At 45.2% G+C, this 25,093-nt stretch overlaps 2 protein-coding genes across 4 annotated transcripts in view; both read right to left on the reverse strand.

Annotated features, from left to right (window-relative positions):
* The window catches only part of LOC137438936 (uncharacterized), a 40,706-nt gene extending 22,504 nt beyond the window's left edge, over nucleotides 1-18,202 (reverse strand). Inside the window, exon 1 of one of the 2 annotated variants that reach the window (XM_068134422.2) lies at nucleotides 18,083-18,202. In XM_068134422.2, the coding sequence (XP_067990523.2) occupies nucleotides 18,083-18,135 (53 nt within the window). In that variant the 5' untranslated portion in view covers nucleotides 18,136-18,202. The remainder of the gene's footprint in view (nucleotides 1-18,082) is intronic. The other variant, XM_068134423.2, reaches the window with a different exon arrangement.
* A 1,228-nt stretch (nucleotides 18,203-19,430) lies between these two features.
* The window catches only part of LOC137438940 (uncharacterized), a 50,726-nt gene continuing 45,063 nt past the window's right edge, over nucleotides 19,431-25,093 (reverse strand). For both annotated transcript variants that reach the window (XM_068134432.2, XM_068134431.2), the window contains exon 4: nucleotides 19,431-21,145. In XM_068134432.2, coding sequence (XP_067990533.2) covers nucleotides 20,529-21,145 — 617 coding nt within the window. In that variant the 3' untranslated portion in view covers nucleotides 19,431-20,528. The remainder of the gene's footprint in view (nucleotides 21,146-25,093) is intronic.

Here is a 25,093-nt window from a genome sequence, read left to right on the forward strand (position 1 = left end):
AAATGCTGTCCTTGGTTTTCGCCAAACATGTCTTCTGGTACTGTGGCCAAATAGCTCTACCTTTGACTCATCTGTCCAGAGCACATTGTTCCAGAAGTGCTGGTCTTTGCCTAGGTGTTCATTGGCAAACTTTAGTCTTGCCCTGATGCTCTTTCTGGAAATCAAAGGTTTCCTCCTGGCACACCTCCCATGTAGATCAAATTTGTGCAGCCTCTTTCTAATGGTATACTCGTGCACTTTTACATCAACAGTCGCAAGAGCTACCTGGAGGTCCCATGATGACATTCTGGGGTTCTTCGAGACTTATTTCAGCATCTTGCGGTCTGCTCTCGGGCTGAACTTGCTGGGGCGGCCTGGCCTGAACAAGTTGGCAGTTGTTTGGCATCTTCTCCACTTGTAGATGATCTTCCGGACAGTCGAATGATTCATTTCAAAATGTTTGGAGATCTTGTTAAATCCCTTCCCAGACTCGTAGGCATCTATAACCTTCTTTCTGAAGGCCTCAGAGAGCTCTTTTGATCTTGGCATGGTGACGCCGCACACTTCAACAACAAAGAGCAAACCAAACTAAATGTCTGAGGTTTAAATAAGACAGGTTCCTCCAAGATCCTCTCTAACGATGTTCTAATCATTTGCACCTGAGCTGGTGCACCTGATTCTAATTTTAGGTATTTGAAGTAGTGATAAATGTAGGGTGTACTTACTTTTTCCACATGCAAAATTTGCATTTATGTTTATTTAAATTATACAATCGACTACAAAATGTAAATGTTTCATGATATTTGTTATATTATATCACCTTTATCTATCAATATTGTTCAAATGAAGATCAAATCGCTGCATGTTGAAATATGTTGAAAAAGTCAAAACTTTACATGGGGTGTACTGACTTTTTCACGTGACTGTATATACGTATATTTTGCCATTTTTAAATTTTGTTGGTTAAAAATAGAGAACACCCCAAGGGCTCTCCGAGAGGTGGGGCTGAAGATGGGCCCAAACGGACAGATAAAACGGATAAAGACCCCTATACTGATGTTGACAAACTAGAACGGATTGTGGATGCAAGTCTGGTAAGGTGTCAATGTGGACGTGAGTTCAGATCCATCAGAGGGTTGAGGATCCATCAGGCCAGGAAAGGGTGTGGGAGTGATCGTGTGGGAGATGTATATCTATGGGGTGATGGTGTGCATGTGGAGGCAGGGCAGGTTCGAGAGAAGTGTGGGTGTGGATGTGAGTTTGAGTCGGTGAGAGCATTGCATGTCCATCAGAGCCGAATGGAGTGTGTGCGTAAGGTGGGTGAGGAGGAGGTACAGCAACGCAGTGCCTTTGAAAAGGGGACACGTAAGACGGCCGGGAGAAACAGCCAGGTAGCAAGCCACAGTGTTGTATGTCCAGGGGTTGTACTTCAACAGGGAAAGGATATGAGGAGGAGAGTGAAATGGCCAGGTATGGGAGAAAGGGAAGTATGGGAGAGAATGGATGGAGTGATGTGTGGGGCGCTTAATAGGTTGAAAGGAAGGGTGGAAGATAGATTGAGAAAGATGAATGAGATTGTGTTTGAGTATGCATGTGTCACGTTTGGAGTGAAAGAGTGTGTAGAGAGGGGTGAGAAGGAGGCATGTTTGAGCAGGTGGCAGAGGGAGATCCATGAATTGAGGAGTTTGAATGGAATATGGAAGAGGGCAGTGGAAGGGGAGAGGAATGGGCTTGAGGTGTTGACGAAGCAGGTGATGATGAGGTTGGTGAAGTTGAAGAGAGTGGAAAGGATGAAGAGGCGAAGAAAGGAGAGGCAGAGGAAGAGAAAGAGGTTCTTTGAGAAGCCTTTTCAGTTTATGAAGGATCTGTTGGAGCCGTCTCGAGGTGGTGTACTGAAGGTACCAAAGGAAGAGTTGGAAGGTCACCTGCGTGTCACCTATGCAGACACAAGGAGGAACGAAGTGGTGGAGGACATCGAAGGATTGATGAGACCGACAGAGCCAGGTGTTCCATTTGATTTGTCAGAGCCAAAGATGTCTGAGATTGAGGCAGTTTTGAGGAAGGCACGGGCGGCATCGGGGCTCCAGGACCAAGTGTAGTGCCATACAAGGTGTTTAAGAGTTGTGAAGGCATCAGGCAGTATCTGTGGAAGGCTCTGAAGGTGGTATGGAGGCAAGGAGTGGTGCCCAGTCAATGGACTAGGGCGGAAGGAGTTTATATTCCAAAGCAGGAGGAGGCTGTGACACTGGAGCAGTTTAGACCAATATCATTGCTCGATGTAGATGGGAAGATATTGATGAGTGTCTTTGCGGCACAGCTCTCAGGCTTCATCAGAGGGAATGGTGTTGTGGATGGTTCTGTGCAGAAGGCAGGAATACCAGGATCACCAGGATGCATTGAACACTAGGCAATGGTCTGGCAAGTGTTACAGGAGGCAAAGAGGCAAAGGAAGGATGTGGCGGTGGTATGGCTGGATTTGGAGAATGCATATGGGTCAGTGCCGCATGCCTTGATCAGGTATGCCATGGATTTCTTTCGGGTGCCACGGAGATTTAGGGATTTTTTGATGGCATATTATGATCAGTTTTGGATGCGGTTTGCGACACAGTCCTATGTAACAGAGTAGCAGAAGTTGGAAGTGGGGATCCCGATGGGATGTACCATCTCCCCGATTTTGTTTGTGCTGGTTATGGAGTTGTTGATACGTGCGGTGAGTGGACATGGGAAAGAAGTGGAGCTAGCCCCTGGCCAGAGGTTGCCAGCAATGTTTGCTTTCATGGATGACCTGACAGTTGTCCAACAGTCCGCTGATGCAGCAGTAGAGGTACTGGGACGACTGGAAAGGTTGATGCGGTGGGCAAGAATGGGATTTAAAGCAAGAAAGTCGAGGAGTGTGGTAGTGAGACGAGGAGTGGTGGATAACATGCATAGGTTTGAGCTGGGAGGGGAGGTGGTTCCATCATTGGTAGAGGCCCATGTGGAGTTTGGGAAGATGGTATACAGTGGAGTTGAATGATGTGGGAAGAGTGGAGGAGGTCAGAAACAAGCTTTTGAGAGGTTTGAAGAGGATTGATGGATGTGGTTTGCCAGGTAAGTTGAAGGTATGGTGTTTGAAGTATGGATTGATGCCACGAGTATTGTGGCCATTGATGATGTATGATATTGCAATTGGGCATGTGGAGAGGATGGAGGTTGTGGTGAGCGGGTTTGTGAGGAGGTGGTTGGGAGTGCCACACTGTTTGACAAACATTGCCTTTTATGGTCAGGGTGGAAAACTCCAGTTTCCCTTGACATCATTAACCGAGGAGTTTAAGGTGGAGAGGGTGCGGGAGTTCATGATGTTGCGGGATTCAAGTGATGCAGTGGTAAAGAATGCTCTCCCAGAGAAGAAGGGAAGTCGGAAGTGGAATGCAAGAGCAGAGGTGGAGGAGATGGAGGAGCGGTTGCAACAGGAGGTCATGGGGATGGTACAGCATGGGAAGCATGGCTTGGGGTGGATGAAGCATGAGCGATGGGGAAAGGCATGTGTGAAAGAGGCGGAAGATGGTTGAGAGGGAGGTGAGAAGAAAGGAAGAGGAGGGGAGATATGTGAAAGCAGTCGGTCAGGCACAGCAAGGTGCTTGGACAAAGTGGGAAGGTGTGCGGATGAGGATATTGAAGTGGCAAGAGATTTGGAGGATGGAGCCAATATTGTTGAATTTCCTGTTGCGGGCAATGTATGATGTGCTACCATCACCAGTAAACTTGAGATTGTGGGGGTTGTTGCAGGAGGAGAGATGTTATTTGTGTGGAGGTGTGGGAACAGTGCAGCATGCACGACAATACAGGTGGCGACATGATCAGGTGCTGGCAGTGGTGGTGCAGATGGTGCAACAAGAGGTGCCGAGGTCGAGAGAAAGAAGAGTGGAGAAGGAGACTGATGGGGGAGAGGTGTGGTTTATCAAAGAGGGCCAGGTGGTAAGAGGTGGAAAGAGGAGGAGGTGGAAAGCAAGAGGGCTGTCAGATGCTTGTGATTGGCAGGTGGTGGCAGACCTAAAGCCACAATTGGTATTCCCAGAGGAGATCTGTGTGATGAGGTTGCGGCCTGACATTGTCATTTGGTCAGGTGCAACAAGACAGGTCATCTTAGGGGAATTGTCGGTACCTTGGGAAGAGAACATGGAGGAGGTGCATGAGAGGAAGAGTGAAAGTACAGTGAGCTGGAGGCAGAGTGCCGGGAGAAGGGTTGGCGAGTTTCGTGTCAGCCATTTGAGGTGGGGTGTAGAGGGTATATTGGCAATTCCTTTTCTGCATTTCTTGCTCGGCTTGGAGTGTGTGGGACAGAAAGAAGGAGGATGTGTGACAAGGTGGCCCAGGTTGCCTTGAAAGGCTCATTTTGGATATGGAGGAAGTTTATGGAGGCATGTCGAACGGTGTAGGTTGGTTGTGTGGTTTTTTTATTTTTTATTTTTTTGTTACTATTATTATTTCTTATTTTGTGTATATGAGTCAGTGGGTGAGGGTGTGTTTTTGCATGAATTAATTTTTGCATGAGTGTGTGTTTTTGTATGTTGAGTGGTGTATGTTGTAAGGGTAGGTGGTTGGTTGTGTGTGTGTGTGTGTGTGTGTGTGTGTGTGTGTGTGTGTGTGTGTGTATGATCTGGTGTGTTTTGTTGGTGAGTGGTGAAGGGTATAAAGGTGGGTGTTTGAGTGTTCCACCATGTTTGTTTGGTGCTGTGGATTCTGGATGCGGAGGTGTTGTTGTTGTAGTCTGTGTTCGCACTGGCTGGGGGTGGGGGTATGTACGCATCCAGGTGTAGTTGCTGCATGTGGATGTGTATGTGCCCCTGCTGGCCCACCTTGGCTGACCGTATCGAGGTTGAAGGGCCGAAACGGGATGATGCTGAGGACCTCGACTGAGGACCCGGTCAGTGCAGCACACTTGTGACCAGGTGTGTTTTGAACTTATATATATATATATATATATATATATATATATATATATATATATATATATATATATATATATAAAAATATAGTCGTGGCCAAAAATATTGGCACCCTTGCACCTTTTTCAAATAACTCACAATTTTCTCGAAAAATAAGTTGAAATTGACAAAAGTATTTGGTCTCCAAAATTCTTTATTTCACTGTTAATACTACAGAATCTTTGTTTTTGATTCAGAACTTAATATATCTATCTATAATTCCAGTAATCTCTGTGTGTTTGTTTGTTTGTCTGTGACCGCTGTTTCTCGACAACCACGGGTCCGATATACTTTAAACTTGCCAGGTATATTGCTGGGGACCCGAGGATGTGCCTTTTCAAGGTTTCATATTAATCGGACAATTACTTACCGAGCTATGTCCAAAAAACGATTCAACCAATCAGAGAGCAGCGAGCTATCGCGTGTGCCGAACATGGCGAACACACTCTGCCTCGGATGGCACATTTGAGAGCGTATTCATTTATTTCACGTTTGCAAACTATGTTGGCGCTATGTTGGCGTTAAACTATGTTTTAAAACTAATAATAAAACTAATAAAAACTAATTTGCGATTCATCGTAACTGCGATATACGACCTTCCGGAGCTCCTGTGAGAGCGTGCGCCATTACGGATAGTACGGGTACGTGCATGCCATATGTTGGCGTTAAACTATGTTTTAAAACTAATTAAACGGACAAATTTCATGTCATGTTTCATGTAAATAGAGGGGGGGGGGATTGTCACTGTACTCGCAAGCCGTTCGCCGTTCGCTTTGGCGTTGCGAATGGACCAAAACATTTCATGGACCAAATCATTTCATGTAAAGCGTTCGCCGTTCGCTTTGGCGTTGCGAATGGACCAAAACATTTCATGGACCAAACCATTTCATGTAAATAGAGGGGGGGATATAATTTTAGATATAGATATAGTACGGGCATGCCCTAGTCCTTTTAAATGAGATAATTTTTTTTTTTAATTGCATTGACAAAATTATTGACACCCTCGACTTAATACTTGGTAACACGGCCTTTGGACAAAATAACTTCAGTCAAGCGCTTATAATAGCCATGAATGAGCTTCCTACACCTCTCTACTGGCAGTTTGGCCACTCTTCTTGTGCAAACTGCTCCAGTTCTCCCAGATTTAAAGGGTGCCTTCTCCCAACTGCTGTTTTCAGATCTCCCCACAGGTGTTCAATAGTATTAAGATCTGGACTCATTGATGGCCACTTCAGAACAGTCCAGCATTTTGTCTTTAACCATTCCTGGGTGCTTTTTGAAGTGTGTTTGGGGTCATTGTCCTGCTGCAAGACCCATGACCTTCGACGGAGACCCAGCTTTCTGACACTGGGCTGAACATTGTGCTCCAAAATGCCTTGGTAATCTCCTGATTCCATGATGCTATGCACACATCAAGGCACCCATTGCTCGAGGCAGCACAGCAACCCCAAAACATCACTGAACCTCCTCCATGTTTGACTGTAGGGAAGGTGTTCTTTTCATTGAAGGCTTCATTTTGTTTTCTGTCAATAGAGATGATGTGTTTTACCAAAAGGCTCTAACTTGGTCTCATCTGTCCATATGACATTCTCCCAGAAGTATATTGGCTTGTTCAGGCGTTTTGGAAATTCCAGTCGGGCTTTCTTATGTCTCTCTCTCTCAGCAGTGGTGTCCTCATGGGTCTCCTACCATAGAACCCCTTTCATCGAGTTGGTGACGGATGGTGCGAGTTGAAACTGTCGTACCTTGTGTCTGAAGGTCAGCTTGAGTCTGTTTGGCAGTTGATCAAGGTGCTTTCTCCACCATTCGGACAAGGCTTCGCTGCAATCTTTGATCAAGTTTTCTCTTGCGGCCAAGTCCAGGGGGGTTGGCTACAGTGCCATGGGCCTTAAACTTCCTGATAACATTGCGTACAGTGGACACAGGAACATCAAGGTCTCTGGAGATGGACTTGTAGCCTTGAGATTGTCCATGCTTGGCTACAATCTTGTGTCTGACCTCCTCAGACAATTCTCTGGTTTTCTTTCTTTTCTCCATGCTCATTGCAGTACACACAGTGACACAAAACAGCAGAATGACTCCTTTTCTCCATTCAAACTGGTTGAATGAGTGATTTTTATATTGCAGCACCTGCAACTCACCATAGGTGAGTTCAATTCCAAAATAAAGGAGAATCATCTGCTTGAAATCTAATTATTTCTAACTTCTAAAAGGTGGCAATAATATTGTCTGGCCCATTTTCGGATTTCTGTGTGGAATTAAGCTAAAATTTATTAATCTTTTCAGCTTTTTTTGTTTTGTTCCACTGTAAACCAAAGAAATACATATGTGGATACCAAATTATTTTAATTTCAACAATTTTCTGGAAGAAATGGTGCATTATTTGAAAAAGATGCAAGGTTGCCAACATTTTTGCCAATATTTGTGCAAGGCAATCTCGATGTATGCAAGTGGAAAAACTGTGAGCTTCCGGTTGTTTATGTGTTCTCCACACGGGGGATGGGGGGGTGGGGGGGGTGGTGGGAAGCCATGCTAATTAGCTCCAGGGTTTAAAATTAATCTACCCAGTATGTGATTGCCTCCTGTGATTTCCCCTATGTTCTTACAATTATAACAAGCTGGCCATAAAAGCCCACATCGTTAAAAAAAAAACAAAGAAAAACAACAAGACAACAAAATTACTACTACTTCTTCTTCTTCTGCTTCTTCTTCCATAAATGCCGACAGAAACCCAAACATTCCCGATCAGGCTAAGCCCCACCATCGCCGACAGTTCCCGGACATTACGATCTGCAAGTAAACCCCACCTCCAAAGAATCGTAAGAGACGATTAACCCCTCCCCACCAACCGACTAAGGAAAAAGGCCCCACCCAATGGAGTTGGAGAATCGATGGGCGGTCAAGCGGGCCGAGGCCCCGCCCCCGAAGTGCATGATTGGGGGTGATTTCATCAAGAGACTTCGAGAACGGAGGAGGAAGAATCTGTCCTCTGTCTCTGTCTCTGTCTCTGTCTCTGTCTCTGTCTCTCTCTCTCTCTCTCTCTTTTGTGCTGGCGGTTCCTGGCTCGTGTGCGAGCGTGAGAACTTTGTGAAGCTCGTGTGGACTTTTGCGATCGTGAGGAGGAGGTGTTAGTGGCGGTTTGTGGGTCCGCGATGTGCTTCCCCGGACAGCAGAGGGACCCGAGGGAGGACTGCCCTCAAAAAGGGCCTCACGTTCATGGTGCCGAGGAGCGGCCATCTTGTGCACTTCCCGCCTGTGGGGCTTTGAGCTTCACCGACCAGCAAGCTCCTAAAAAGCCTCATTGAGCAAGCTGCGTGCCGGCCGTCTTAAAACGAAAAAAAAAAAATTATTTAATCTTCCCTCATGTCTGTATTTGTGTCTGAATGGAGACGTCTCAAAGTAGGATTTATTTTACCTCAACATTCTTTTTATCGTATTGCATTTAGTTTCATTAAATTCTCGTGTTGCATTCTATTTATTGTGTCGTGTTTCTCTGTTTGTGGGTCCAAGGATAACCCATGTGGCGGCCGTTGAAGGAAAGCACTTTGGTTCTGTCCTGCACGCGCCATAAAAGTACCGCCAATTTTCGGCTTGATCACCTTCGGTAAGACCGATCGGCTATCCGTCATCCTGTGGTGTTAATCACGGGTGACACAACAATATGTATATTGATAGCATTTGAAAATTGTAATTTGTATAACTGCAAAATGTGATTTTAAAATCTCGATGAAAATTTACGTAAAAACTGTAAATGCATCAGTAAAATAAATAATAATAAAAAACCGAAATTGATATCCAGCAGCAGGTCGGTGATGCTTGTCTATATAATCATAAAGCTTCCATTTATTATGTACCTACGTACAAGCATGGTTTGTTATTGCTTACACAATGTGTAAGCATACCCCACTAGTGTGTGTGTATATATATTATATATATATATATATATATATACAGTCACGTGAAAAAGTAAGTACTGTCGGGGTCCCCCCTCTCCCCCCCCCCCCCCCCCCCCCCCCGCCTTACCCCTGGGCTCGGTGGACCTCCGGACCCTCAGGGGAGATGTTTTTATCCCTCACTGGAACCAGCAAATGAAAGTCGAGTCAAATGATGCAACCACACCCGGTTATAAGCAAACCATAATATATTATAAATCCCACACAAAGAGCCATACCGCAATGGGGCAAGCCATACAGCAATGGGGCAATCACCCCTACTTTCCAATCCTACGATAATATCCTTATCAAGCCCCTCAACCCCACACTCACGGCACCTCCCCCAATGTCTCTGCTCCACTCCCAGGCGAAGTCCCAATGTCTCTGTGCGCTCCCGCGATCAGGGAGTCGAGGCCCGATGGCCAATTGGGGCGTCGATGAGCGAGACGACCCCGAGGTCGCATGCTCAGCCCCCAGCAGCACAGCGGTGGAGAGGAACCTCAAAAAGATTCGAATTGAGGCGTCGACGAGTGAGACGACCCCGAGGTCACGTGCTCAGCCCCCAGCAACACAGCGGTGGAGAGGAACCTCACAAAGATTCGCTCCGATGTACACGTTGCGGTTCAACCCGCGAACCTCCGTAGAATTTGCACGTGACCCTCTCTGGCACGGCCGTTCCCGGCAATCCACCAGGGAATAATGCCCAGCCGACACGACGAAAGCCTGTTCCCTGCAGGGTGCTCGCGTGGCCAGAATGGCGGGCGGCTTTCACTCCAACCCGGGTTCTCAAGGTCTGGATCCTCCGGAACCTTGCTGAGAATACCCGGCGACACCGGCTCCCCGCACTCCAGCGATATTTCTTATCGACCGAACACCCTTTAAAGGACGCAAGGTTCCCTCGCACTGTACGTCGAGCGCTCGGCCCGGAGCCTCCACCACCACCTCTTTCCGGTCTCCTCCCACCTCCTTTTCTTCGCTCCACCTCTTCCTGTCTCGATCCGGATTTTTTTCACATTGTACCAGGAGTGCTTGTAAATCTTTTACTCACAACAACCCGTTCCCTTAAGTCACCAAAAGCATAATATCTAGAATACTTCGAACCAACAGCAATACTCATAACCACAATCATTAATCCGTAACACTTCCCCCCCTCAAGAAAGAAAGTTTGACCACCGCAAAAACTTTCTTTGCAGGCCAACTTGCCAACAAACCACTTATTGCCTCCTGATAGCACTTTTCCCCAGGAGGCCGAGTTGAGTATTCCCTACATGGACGCCTTTAGGAATGTGAAGTTCACGGTTAGTCCGTGCAGGAATGGTTACTACATGGACGCCTTTAGGAACGTGGCGTTCACGGTTAATCCGTGTAGGAAAGTTCACTACCTGGACACCTTTAGGAACGTGGCATTCACGGTTGATCCGTGTAGGAATTTTGGCTCGGCTGCTCCGCAGCATTCAGTGCTTCACCTCTTTCCAACTTCCCTAAGATTCATGGTTGGACCACCTGTCACTGTAGTCACGTGAATAACGGTCTCCTTCTCGGCCGCTATCCTGATAGTCGTCCTTTCGGGAGCTGCCGTAACTCTGGGAGCCTCCATAGCAATATCGGCTGCGGCCACCACCAACACTACCGCCAAGTTGTCCTCTTCTGTAGCCTACTCGACGCCGACGAAATGCCTTCCCTACTGTTATGGTCTGACCCTCCAACTCCTGGTTATTCATATCCTTTTCTGCATTTCTGGCGTCCTTCGAGTTTTCAAATGTGACAAAGCCAAACCCTCTTGACTTTTGGCTCTCCCTGTCTTTTATCAGCAGCACTTCCAAAAGCAGTCCATATTTGTTGAAGGTAGACTCCAGAACCTCTTCCTTTGTTTTGAAGTTCAGTCCACCTACAAAAAGCTTGCCAACTTTGCCTCCATCCCTGACTGGTGTGGTGGTATTTCCCATATCGGACTTTTTCACAACCATCAGGTTACTAGAAACTTGACCCCCGGCCAAATCATTCCCAACCACAACTGATACTCCCTCTACAGGAAGAGTGGCTTGTAACCCCACGGTGACCGGTCCTGACACCAAATCAGACTCTAGATTGATGACATGAAGGGGAGCGCTAACCCAGCCACCGATCCCTTGTAACTGAACACTATCACCAGTTGCTGTACTCTCCGACAATGGCAAAGTGCCGTCAAGCATTAAGGATTGATGTGCTCCTGTGTCCCTGAATACCCTAACAGGTCTTGGGTTAGTCGCGTCTCCCTCCAGTGAGACAAACCCCTCATAAATAAATGGTTGGTAACTCTTCTGCGGGCGATTTCTCACGTTTGCCATCGCATTCGGAGTTGTACTAGTCAGACTCCGCTCCTGATTTTCCTTTCCCAAAGCATGACAGTGGGACATCAAGTGTCCTGGTTTATGGCAAAAAGCGCAAGTAGGCCCGGAGGAGAACCTCGTGGTCTGCCTCGAGGCCCACGGAGGATACGTCTGCCTTGAAACCGTTGACTTCGGACCTCTAGAAGTCATGCTATCAGAGTGGTCTTCCTCTCGAGGCCGCCCCCATGAAATTTCGTTCTCCGCCCCTGCCGTACCATAGCTCCCCTGGCTAAGTCTAGGCGAGAAGTTGGGGTTGCGGAACCGCATCCTGTGGGATAAGGCATAGTCATCTGCCATGGTCGCTGCTTCATACAACTTTGGTACTTTCCTTTCCTCCAGGTGTATTTTAATGTCCTCGTGGACACACTGTTGGAATTCCTCCACCAGGATCAATTGTCGCAATAGTTTGAAGTCTTCCCCAACTCCTTTCGAATCGCACCACCTATCAAACATGGTTTCTTTCAATCTGGCAAACTCCACGTGGGTCTCACTCTCCCTCCTCCTGGCATTCCGGAATTTCTGCCGGTAAGCTTCCGGGACCAATTAATAGGCTTTGAGAATGTGTTTCTTCAATACCTCATAATCTGCACATTGGTCAATCGGTAAAGCCGAATAAATCTCTTGAGCTTTACCCACCAGAACACTTTGCACTAGTATGGACCAGTACTCCTCAGGCCAGTTTAACTGTCGAGCCACTTTCTCAAAGTGTGGAAAGAACTTGGCTACCTCCTTCTCATTGAAGGGTGGGACCAGCCTCACGTCTGCCAATATCCCAGGTGTTCTGACTAGGTGTCGAACCAGTCAGCAGGGATGATACCTCTCCCCGTTCTCTTATTAACTCCAGCTCCTTGACTTTAATTTCCTGCTGACGCGCCAATTCACAGTCCTTTAACTCCCTTTCGGCTCTTCTCTCCTCTGCTTCGAGGTCTCTTTCCACTCTCCTTTCCTCTCTTTTTTTGTCTTCTAACCTCTCCTGGAGTTCTCTTTCCAGTACTTTTAACCTTTCCTGGAATTCTCTTTCCAGTGCTTTTTCCCTTTCCTGGCTCCGTAATTGCATCTCCAGTTTCCGGAGCTCCACATTGTCTTGTTCTTCTGGTAACCAATCCCAGGCTACCTCTTCCCATGCTTTTAATCCCACCATAGATTGTATCACCACTGTCTGCAACTCTGCCTTCCTCATATTAGTTCGGACCTCCAAGCTAAAATGTTTGGCCAATTTCCAGAGGTCCGATTTTACTAACGCTCTGAACTGTGTGTGCTTCACTCGGGGTCACCGTAAACTTGTCTGCGTCAAACGCCATAGTGACTACTGGTAACACCTGTTAACCTTCACACAAAAAATTTCTAACAAACAAAAACAAAAGTATCTATATATATTTTTGTTGTTGTTGTTTGTTTTTGGAAAAAACTTGGGAATGTTAGAAAAAGTTCCAAACTTGGGAATTCTTTCCCGGACTAAATTTAGGAATTTTTTTAGATCCTGGACGCAGGCCCAATTTCGAGTCCACAAATATCAATTTGGACGAGCCCCCAATTTCTGTTACGGGGTCCGCCCCCGCCTTACCCTGGTCTCGGTGGACCTCCGGACCCCGAGAGGGTCCCTGGCAGAAATATGTTTTTATCCTTCACTGGAACCAGCAAATGAAACAGTCGAGTCAAATGATGCAACCACACCCGGTTATAAGCAAACCATAATATATTATAAATCCTACACAAAGAGCCATACCACAATGGGGCAAGCCATACAGCAATGGGACAATCACCCCTACTTTCCAATCCTACGATAATATCCTTATCAAGCCCCTCAACCCCACACTCACGGCACCTCCCCCAATTGTCTGTGCGCTCCCGCGATCGGGGAGTCGAGGTCCGATGGCCAATTGGGGCGTCGACGAGCGAGACGACCCCGAGGTCGCGTGCTCAGCCCCCAGCAGCACAGCGGTGGAGAGGAACCTCACAAAGATTCGAATTGAGGCGTCGACGAGCGAGACGACCCCGAGGTCACATGCTCAGCCCCCAGCAACACAGCGGTGGAGAGGAACCTCACAAAGATTCGCTCCGATGTACACGTTGCAGTTCAACCCGCGAGCCTCCGTAGAATTCGCACGGGCCCCTCTCTGGCACGGCCGTTCCCAGCAATCCACCAGGGAATAATGCCCAGCCGACACGACGAAAGCCTGTTCCCTGCAGGGTGCTCGCGTGGCCAGAATGGCAGGCAGCTTTCGCTCCAACCCGGGTTCTCGAGGTCTGGATCCTCCAGAACCTTGCTGAGAATACCCGGTGACACTGGCTCCCCGCACTCCAGCGATATTTCTTATCGACCGAACTCCCTTTTAAGGACGCAAGGTTCCCTCACAATGTACATCGAGCGCTCGGCCCGGAGCCTCCACCACCACCTCTTTCCGGTCTCCTCCCACCTCCTTTTCTTCGCTCCACCTCTTCCGGTCTCGATCCGGATTTTTTTCACATTGTACCAGGAGCGCTTTTAAATCTTTTACTCACAACAACCCGTTTCCTTAAGTCACCATAAGCATAATATCTAGAATACTTCGAACCAACAGCAATACTCATAACCACAATCATTAATCCATAACAGTACACCCCATGTAAAGTTTTGACTTTTTCAACACATTTCAACATACAGCTATTTGATCTTCATTTCAACAATATTGATAGATAAAGGTGATATAAGATAACAAATATCATGAAAGATTTACATTTTGTAGTCGATTGTAGAATTTAAATAAACATAAATGCAAATTTCGCATGTGGAAAAGGTAAGTACACCCCTACATTTATCACTACTTCAAATACCTAAAATTAGAATCAGGTGCACCAGCTCAGGTGCAAATGATTAGAACATCGTTAGAGAGGATCTTGGAGGAACCTGTCTTATTTAAAGCTGACATTTAGTTTGGTTTGCTCTTTGTTGTTGAAGTGTGCGGCATCACCATGCCTAGATCAAAAGAGCTCTCTGAGGCCTTCAGAAAGAAGGTTAAAGATGCCTACGAGTCTGGGAAGGGATTTAAAAAGATCTCCAAACAATTTGAAATCAATCATTCGACTGTCCGGAAGATCATCTACAAGTGCAGAAGATTCCAAACAACTGCCAACTTGTTCAGGCCAGGCCGCCCTAGAAAGTTCAGCCCGAGAGCAGACCACAAGATGCTGAAAGAAGTCTCTAAGAACCCCAGAATGTCATCACGGGACCTACAGGTAGCTCATGCCACTGTTGATGTCAAAGTGCACGAGTCTACCATTAGAAAGAGGCTGCACAAATTTGATATACATGGGAGGTGTGCCAGGAGGAAACTTTTGCTGTCCAGAAAGAACATCAGGGCAAGACTAAAGTTTGCCAATGAACACCTAGGCAAAGACCAGCACTTCTGGAACAATGTGCGCTGGACAGATGAGTCAAAGGTAGAGCTATTTGGCCACAGTACCAGAAGACATGTTTGGCGAAAACCAAAGACAGCATTTGACCACAACAACCTGATACCAACTGTAAAGCATGGTGGTGGAAATATTATGGTATGGGGCAGTTTTGCTGCATCAGGGCCTGGGCAGTTCACCATCATCAAATCCACGATGAATTCTTCATTGTACCAGAGGGTGCTTGAGGATAACGTGAGGCCATCTGTCAGAAAGTTGTAGCTCAACCGAAGGTGGACCTTGCAACATGACAATGACCCTAAACATACCAGTAAATCCACCAAAGAATGGCTGAAAAGAAAGAAATGGAGGGTTCTGGAATGGCCAAGTCAAAGCCCGGATCTGCATCCCATCGAGATGTTGTGGGGGGATTTGAAACGAGCTGTGCATGCAAGAAACCCCTCAAACATCGCACAGCTGAAAGAATTCTGCATGGAGGAGTGGGCAAAAAATTCTCCCAGTCGATGTCAGAGACTGGTAGACAGTCATAAGAAACGCCTACTTGAGGATGTTTCTGCCAAAGGGGGCAATACCACCTATTAGAGCCAAGGGTACTTACTTTTTCCTCGTGCGAAATTTGCATTTATGTTCATTTAAATTATACAATGGACTACAAAATGTAAATGTTTCATGATATTTGTTATATTATATCACCTTTATCTATCAATATTGTTGGAATGAAGATCAAATAGCTGTATGTTGAAATATGTTGAAAAAGTCAAAACTTTACATGGGGTGTGCTTACTTTTTCACGTGACTGTATATATATATATATATGTATATACAGACTTGGCATTTAATATGGAATTTTTTTTTTCTTGACTTGGATTTACTTTCTTAACTCGGTATATCAATCTGGTGAGTTTCTTTTACACTTTGGTGATTTATTTGTTAAAAGAACCATGTCACTGATTGTCTGTCGCAGCAAGAACTCAACAACAGGATTATATCACAGGTGGCGTGGCAAAATGTACGGACAGGTGCATTTGATGATTGGCTTCACAGTCGGGCATACAAGGGTTGTTGCGTTCTGCATTAGTGGAAAACAACTGCTGCACGTCTCCAAAAGTTATTGCTGCTTCCTCTGGAGATGGTCCGTCAACTCGACAATGCTGTTTGTCATGGAGTGGTGGCTTTACGAAATTACGGCATGAAACAGCGTGCTATTGCTCGGCAGTATGGCATCACTCAAGGTCAGGTGTCAAAGATCCTGAAACGAAATGCTCAGAAGGGTGTCCCTACTCCAATACCGAGGCCAGGACCTCCCCGCAGTACCACAAGGAGGGATGATCGCCAGCTGCACCGGTTAATCCGCAATGGCCGTACCAAGTCAGCTAATCAGCTTAAGGCTGAGTGGCAGCAACTGACAAATGTGCCTGTATCCAGAAGGCGAGTCAACCAACGACTGGTTCAAGCAGGCTATCGTGCCAGGCGTCCCCTGAGAAAGCCACGCCTGACAAGACAACACCACCAGCGCCGATTGCAGTCGGCCAGAGAGCACCGTCAATGGCAGCCAGGACACTGGAATCACGTGATCTTCAGTGACGAGTCCAGATTTCTGGTCTATCGTCAAGATGGCCGTGTTCGAGTGCGCAGACAAGTGCATGAAGCCTACAACAAAGATTGTATAGTGCCAAGAGTCCAAGCTGGAGGTGGAGGGGTGACCGTTTGGGCTGTTTTTCATGCAGGGGGCAAAACTGACCTGGTTGTTCTGAATGGAAACCTGAACCAGTTCAAGTACAGGGCCATTCTGGAAGAAACATTGCTTCCATTTGCTCGTGCAGCCTTTCGAGGAAACTTTGTCTTCCAAGATGACAATGCACGGCCTCATCGTGCTCGCATGATCCAACACTTTCTTGCTGACCGTGGTGTGGAGCATATTGAGTGGCCTGCCATGTCCCTCAATATGAATCCGAGAGAGAACTTTTGGGCAGAATTAACGCGTCAAATCGACCACTTGGACCAGCAGCCGACCTCTGTGCGTGAATTGCAGCAGGCTATTGTAACTGCATGGCAAGCGATTCCTGTCCAAACCTTGGCAAATCTTGTGAACAGCATGCCTCAACGTGTACGTGCTCTCCTGAATGCTCGTGGGGGTTACACGAAGTACTGAACTGTAATTTTACTGTCCGTAATCCCAGTCGTAATTTAACTTTTGTTTTTGTTAAAAAAAATTTTGACTAATGTGCAAAATAAAGAGATACTTCTGGAAAACGTACAGAAGTTTAACACAGTACTGTCCATGAATTGAGTTCGATATCAGTTTCCATCAATTTCAAGGATCAATTTATTTTTCGGAATGTCAAATGTGGTTTTTGTTTCTTTTAAAGGTCACATTAACAAAATCTAGAATAATTTCAACATAATTACAATGAACTTTTGGTTCTAAGACAACTTGAAAAGTAAGTTAACCCCCACAAAAAAAATATTCCATATTAAATGCCAAGTCTGTGTGTGTGTATATATATATATATATATATATATATATATATATATATATATATACAAATAACTTTTACTTTTTAAGGAAGTCAAAAGCCAAGTTTTTGAATGATACACCTGCATTGCAAGGTCAGAACTGATAACCTTCAGGACTTGGTTATCATCTGACTTCTCAACCTCTTTGGACTTGGATCTTTGTACGAACAGTACACAAAGTCAGAAAACGACTTATCAGCCAAGACTGTGGTCTGCAGTTATGGCTGCTATGCCAAGAATGCCACTAGCAGCTTGAGTGTGATGGTTAAAATGGCTGCTTGCCAAATCTTTAGAATAGCTTCTTTATTTCAATGCAACAGCACCCTTGTGCAAGTCACAGCCCTTGCCCCCTCCCCCCTTAACATGCCTTAAGGTGTGTGCAGAGTGCCTTTTACCTCCTGACCCCCTCCCTCCCAAACTCCAAGCCAAAACAGTGGCATCCACTCAAGTGTTAAGTTATTGTTTACCGACATATTATCAAAATGTTTTCCTACCAAGAGAACTTGGTTATAGTCAAAAAAACAAAACTCTCCATGGCACAGGAATCAGCAGGGTTCCGCTCCCAAGCTCATTTTTCCCACTGCCTGGCTTGTCCTGGCAATGTCTGTTTGGATAAAGAGTTCTCTTGGGATTGAGTGTTATTCTAGGAATGGCTGTGCGGGAGGGTTTTTTTTTTTTTTCGCTTCTTGACATTGATGGAGAACATTCCATTCCAACATGCAATGCTTAACACTTGAAATCTTTTCAAGAAGTTTTTGACAATTTATGGGGAAAATATTTACAATGTGTTGCAGCAACGACATTATTGGGCCAAGTTATTGCAACTATGACTGGAAAAAGGAAAACGTTTATTGGAATAACCACTTCGGTAATGTTTTAGACAGCACCTCCATCCTCGAATCGAAAGGAACAATAAAGCACTTACTTGATCACTATAGACTTTGATGCCAGGAAAGACCACTTCTCACTTTGTAGCATCACCAAGGCTCTTGGCTCTTACAAAAGTTGGAAAAGGAAGGCGTGGGGGTAAATTTGAGAGAGAGAACAAAGTGGGGAGAGGGAGGAGGAAGGGGGGGGGGGAGAGGGAGGAGGAAGGGGGAGGTAGAGGGGGAGTGAGGTTAATGTCAACCCAGGCCAACTGAAGAATAAGTTACATCCACCCCTGGAATCATCTCCACCACTGGAACAAACTCCACCACTGGAACAAACTCCACCACTGGAACTAATAATCGGGACCAGAAAAGACAGATACACATTACATTAACATTTATGAGTTTAAAAAGGTCAGAACAAAATAAACAAGAAAGAGCAATCAGAGATTGCAGACCCTCGCCAGGACATGTTTGTGTGGTGTTCATTAGCTGCTGTGTTTCTGTGATTTACTGACGACATAAGTTTATGTACATCCAAGATGGCTGGCAAACCACGTGACCGATGCTGTCGTCATTTTAATTCTCCTGTACAATCTTTGTGTAGATCATGCTCAAGAAATTTCAAACTGATCGGATCAAGCATTCTACTTGTCTAATTATGACGTCATAAAGAAGACACCTATGACATCATTATAAATATATATATATATTGTTCCCCATGGGGAATACTTGACAATGAGCCATGTTTCAATTTTCCCCATCGAGCTGTTTCGGAGATATAGAGGTGCAATGTTTCTCGGTTTTTCCAAGATGCCATTTTGTGCGCCCGTACCACGTGATATGACATCATAATTATCATTTTAAAAATCTCCAGGAGGCATCTCTGGAGAGAAAATTTCTGGTCAAAAGCACTCACATTCTGTGCGGACAAACAAACACACAGACAGACAAACGGACCCAAATGCAATACCCTCTCCTCTGGCGAGGGTAATAAACTTTCGTGCAAACAACAGTATATTACCGGTAGTGCAGCGGATGCAATGCGACTCTGACTCGTCCCCCATCCAAAACCATCTTTTCTACCCTTGTTAACCCCCCCCCCCCCCCCCCCCCACACTACACCCTCCCGACACCCCAGCCCTCCTCCTTGCAAATTTCCAATTTTTCCTTCCTGAGAGTTCTTCTGCATCCATCTTGTACACCCCCTGCATTCTCTCCTGTCCCCCAATCTTCCCCACACCCATTGTGTTTATCCAAGTCTCCCTCTATTTTGTCCTTCGACCCTGCTGTTGGTGTCCACCCTCTCCGCACTGTTCCTTTTGTCCTGATCCGTTCAGTGTTCCAGCTCTTCCGCGAGCCTCGACTATATACCCAAAATAAAAACACAAAGAAAACCCTGAGTAATAGGAAGATTCCATTTATTCTTTAAAATAAGTCGTTCTCATTATTGCCATATAACTTGTGTTTATTCTTTCACTAACAGTACATAAGGCTCGTGGAGGAGCATGACCATCACTCGCAAGACAAGGACATTAGGAGTGCATGGATAAACCAAAAGACTATCATGGGATGTGGAACTAGTGTTGCTCTTGAAGTCAAGTGTCGGCGGACAGGTAGAACAACTGATGAAATCCACCGGACGTTGCTCAAGGTGTGCTATCCGCCGTGTGAAGAGAGGGAAAGCCGACGTTTCGGGCGTTAACCCTTCATCCTGCTTTTTTGCTCTGACGAAGGGTTAATACCCAAAATGTCGACTTCTCCTCGCCCCCCATGGGGGTTAGCATCCCGCAATCAACCTCCTGTCGGTTTCATCCATTATTATGGGATGTGATCACAAGATAAGTGTTCAGAAGGAAGTGCGAGATATTTTGTGACTTGGAAAACAACTGGCAGCAAATATGAGAACAAAAAAATGAATGAGTTGATGAAAAGATCGACGAGCAAAAGTAAATACAAGAGGAAAGACGAGAGGATGACGTCACACTTCTTACCTTTACCTTCCATTTGGATTTGTAATGCTAGAGCATGAGACCTAATGACATTGTTTGACCATTGCGAGTTCACTTATTCCTCAACGTGATTTAATCGATCTGCAAAATGACAAGTTATAGAGATTCAGGTCATTCATAGAACACGTCACCATTTAATAACACAAATCGACATTTGGAACAAATGTCTAGCGGCCATCTTTATCCGTTTTCAAGTGTTATGGCTTGACCATCAATAATTTACAATTCCGCACAATGCATCAGGCCAACTAGGCGGATTGCATTATCCTGCAATCAAGAGTTGGATTTTCTACGACGGGTGGCAGGTGACTCAATTCGATTAAAAACACGACATTGACGCAATCTGGTCACCCCAATGCAGTCCGTCTATAAAATCTACATTTGACTGGAATCTATTTTACCAATTTGTTTGACGAGTGGAACTGTTACTAAAGAGCACCTACACCACTGATGAAGTGACTCCATCATTTATAACAGGAACGTAGGATGTTCAAAACTTTGTTCCCTCATGATCCAACACAACAAATCCTTGAGTGTCCTCAAATAAGTCTGGGATCTCAAAGCATTCCCTGCCAACCCATTGGGGAAGTGTCATAGTGACATCATTGTCCTGAGGTATTGCCAAATCCCCAATACCTGTCGTTTTGTTTTCGATACGAGGTGCCGTTATAGGATCAGCACCCTTCATCGCCGTATCTTGCCCACAGTCCTTTTCAGAGTTCTTTTGTTGCCAGTAGCCCTCTTCGTGCTGTACCCTCTCCTTGGCCCAAGGTCTAGGCACGACGGTAAGTTGCCTCTTTACCTTAGGTGGATGTACCGGTAAGTCACAAAAGCAGGTCGTCCCGCTTGAAGGGGATTGATAGGACTCGATGCTTTGTGGAAGCAGATTGCTGGAGAGAGATTCTCCGGCATTCTCACTAACAATCACAGGCTTCAAGATATTCCCTTCTGCCGGATCCTCAGCAGAGTTTTCCATCACAACTGTTTGGCGAGACACTGCTTGAACGCAAGAGTCCTGTGCGAGGAAACCTGGTGAAGCAGCTTCTTGCCAATGGCTTGGGTTGGTGCAGGTGTATTTCTCCTTCGATTCTTCCAGACTCTGTTTGCCTGGAAAATGTAACAGGAAAATGTAAAATGTAAAACTCAAAATTAACCCAACCAACCAGCACGTGCATACTTTCCCACAATGCAAGGCAGCACATGCTTAACAAAGTTGTTCAGCGGGTATTGAAACTCGGCTGTAATCAAGATGCCAAGAGGCAAAGAGCCAAATGACCTTCAACATGGAATGGTTATCGGGTGCCAGAGGTCCCCGACATTGCCATCACAACGGACCTTTCAAGGTCAACTTTGGGTAATGTCATTAGGAAATGGAGGATAACAGGTTGTGCCAAAGTTGGGTAAAACAGCCAGGCTACAATTGACAGATATGGCCAGGAGAACCTTGAAATGTTAAACACCAATATACATATCAACAGTTGCTACAAAGTGATAGTGACACCTCCTTCCTCTCACCTGATCACCGAGTATCTCCACCACTTTGTATTAACAGCATATTTGTACCTCCGCCAACGAAAGTGGGCAGGGGTTATGTTTTCACGACTGTCTGTGAACAGGATATCTCAAAACGTTACAGACGGATTCAGACGAAATTTGGTGGAGAGGTTGGGTACAGTCACGTGAAAAGGTAAGCACACCCCATGTAAAGTTTTGACTTTTTCAACATATTTCAACATACAGCTATTTGATCTTCATTTAAACAATACTGATAGATAAAGGTGATATAATATAACAAATATCATGAAACATTTACATTTTGTAGTCCATTGTATAATTTAAACTAGAGCTTCCAGGGAAGCAGAACATAACTAAACTGATTGGACAACTTTAAAGTAGGTCTGTTGTCTGTACTAGATTTGACTTAAGATAGCAACCTACCTTGTGTGGTAAGAGTCTCACACACAAAGTTTGATCAAAATCCATAAATATTTGTGGACGTTAAAGTCTTAACGTCGTTTTGGAGCTGAAAACAATATGGCGGCCTATGGCGGCCATTTTGTGATGGATCGGGTTGGAATGCAATAGCAACCTACCCTGTGTGGTAAGGGTTAAACATTCTTAGTTTGATCAAAATCTGTTAATATTTGTGGACGCTAGAGTGTTTACGTCGTTTTCATGACCAAAAACAAAATGGTCGCCTAAGTCCGCCATTTTTCAACGGATCGGGCTGAAATGTAATACCAACCTGGTCCTTGGGGAAAGGATGCTGCATGTCAAGTTTGATCAGAATCGGTTGATATTTGTGGACCCTGGAGTGTTAACGTCGAAAAGTTAACAGACGACAGACAGACGACGACGGACGCCAGAGGGTTTAGTATGTGATGAACTCAACTGGACAGTAGTCCAGTTGAGTTAATAAACATAAATGCAAATTTCGCATGTGGAAAAAGTAAGTACACCTTTTTTTTTTTTTTTTTTGTATACAAGATCGAGGCTCGTGAAAGAGCTAACATTAATCACACAGAAAGACAAACCGACACATAAAACATACAACATGGGGAGCGGTAGACAAGATGGGGCGAGAGGGGGAGGAACACAAACACAACATCTGAGAGCAGGGACATCGAGAGATCTGTGGGAGGGAGGGCTTTGGGGGGGGGAGGCATGGGAAGGGGGGGTGGGAGAGGTATAAAACATATGGACACTGCCGGGACTTCCAGGAAAGGAGTTGGAATCTCAAACAAGGTAGATCTGGGGTGAATTAGTGGGGGTAGACCAAAAGAAATAACCAAAACATAATAACCAAAACACAGCTAACAATAACAAACAAAACACAGCTAACAATAATAAACAAAACACAGCTAACAATAATAAACAAAACACAGCTAACAATAATAAACAAAACACAGCTAACAATAATAAACAAAAACAGCTAACAATAAGAAACAAAAACAGCTAACTAACAGCTAACAGATATTGCCCCCTTTGGCAGAAACAACCTCAAGTAGGCATTTCTTATAATTATAACTGTCTTCCAGTCTCTGACATCGACTGGGAGAAATTTTTGTCCACTCCTCCATGCAGAATTCTTTCAGCTGTGCGATGTTTGAGGGGTTTCTTGCATGCACAGCTCGTTTCAAATCCCCCCACAACATCTCGATGAGATTTAGATCCGGGCTTTGACTTGGCCATTCCAGAACCCTCCATTTCTTTCTTTTCAGCCATTCCTTGGTGGATTTACTGGTATGTTTAGGGTCATTACCATGTTGCAAGGTCCACCTTCGGTTGAGCTTCAACTTTCCGACAGATGACCTCACATTATCCTCAAGCACCCTCTGGTACAATGAAGAATTCATAGTGGATTAGATGATGGTGAGCTGCCCAGGCCCTGATGCAGCAAAGCTGCCCCAAACCATAATATTTCCACCACCATGCTTTCCAGTTGGTATCAGGTTCTTGTGGTCAAATGATGTCTTTGGTTTTCGCCAAACATGCCTTCTGGTACTGTGGCCAAATAGCTCTACCTTTGACTTATCTGTCCAGAGAACATTGTTCCAGAAGTGCTGGTCTTTGCCGAGGTGTTCATTGGCAAACTTTCGTCTTGCCCTGATGTTCTTTCTGGACAGCAAAGGTTTCCTCCTGGCACACCTCCCATGTAGATCAAATTTGTGCAGCCTCTTTCTAATGGTAGACTCATGCACTTTGACATCAACAGTGGTAAGAGCTACCTGTAGGTCCCGTGATGACAAGCTGGGGTTCTTAGAGACTTCTTTCAGCATCTTGTGGTCTGCTCTCGGGCTGAACTTGCTGGGGCAGCCTGGCCTGAACAAGTTGGCAGTTGTTTGGAATCTTCTCCACTTGTAGATGATCTTCCGGACAGTCGAATGATTGATTTCAAATTGTTTGGAGGTCTTTTTAAATCCCTCCCCAGACTCGTAGGCATCTATAACCTTCTTTATGAAAGCCTCAGAGAGCTCTTTTGATCTAGGCATGGTGACGCCGCACACTTCAACAACAAAGAGCAAACCAAACTAAATGTCTGAGGTTTAAATAAGATAGGTTCCTCCAAGATCCTCTCTATCAATATTCTAATCATTAGCACCTGGGCTGGTGCACCTGATTCTAATTTTAGGTATTTGAAGTACTGATAAATGTAGGGGTGTACTTACTTTTTCCACATGCGAAATTTGCATTTATGTTTATTAACTCAACTGGACTACCGTCCAGTTGAGTTCATCACATACTGAACCCTCCGGCGTCCGTCGTCTGTCGTCCGTTAACTTTGACGTTAACACTCCAGCGTCCACAAATATTAACAGATTTTGATCATATTTAGAATGTTTAACCCTTACCACACAAGGTAGGTTGCTATTGCATTCCAACCCGATCCGTCACAAAATGGCCGCCAAAGGCCGCTATATTGTTTTCAGCTCCGAAAGGACATTAAGACCTTAACGTGCACAAATATTTATGGATTTTGATCAAACTTGGTGTGTGAGACTCTTACCACACAAGGTAGGTTGCTATCGCATGTCAACCCGATCTGTCACAAAATGGCCGCCATAGGCCGGCATATTTTTTCAGCTCTGAAATGACGTTAGCAATCTAGCGTCCACATATTTTGACGAATTTTCATCAAACTTGGCATGTGAGACCCGACCTACTTTAAAGTTGTCCAGTCAGTTCAGTTGAGTTCTGCTTCCCTGGAAGCTCTAGTTTAAATTATACAATTGACGACAAAATGTAAATGTTTCATGATATTTGTTATATAATATCACCTTTATCTATCAATATTGTTGAAATGAAGATAAAATAGCTGTATCTTGAACTATGTTGAAAAAGTCAAAACTTTACATGGGGTGTACTTACTTTTTCACGTGACTGTATGTGACAAGGATAAAATTATTAGATTTTGGTGAAGATCCGGGTCCGGATACTAGAATTTTAAAGTGATTCTTCATAATTGAGTGATAGGGTTAAAAAGGAAATACCATATTGTAGCGGTTACCGCTGGATGCACACAATCGCCTTGCACCGGCCAGAACACGGCCAGAG

The sequence above is a fragment of the Myxine glutinosa genome, chromosome 13 (assembly GCF_964187855.1).
Source record: "Myxine glutinosa chromosome 13, kmMyxGlut1.1, whole genome shotgun sequence".
Classification (NCBI taxonomy): domain Eukaryota; kingdom Metazoa; phylum Chordata; class Myxini; order Myxiniformes; family Myxinidae; genus Myxine; species Myxine glutinosa.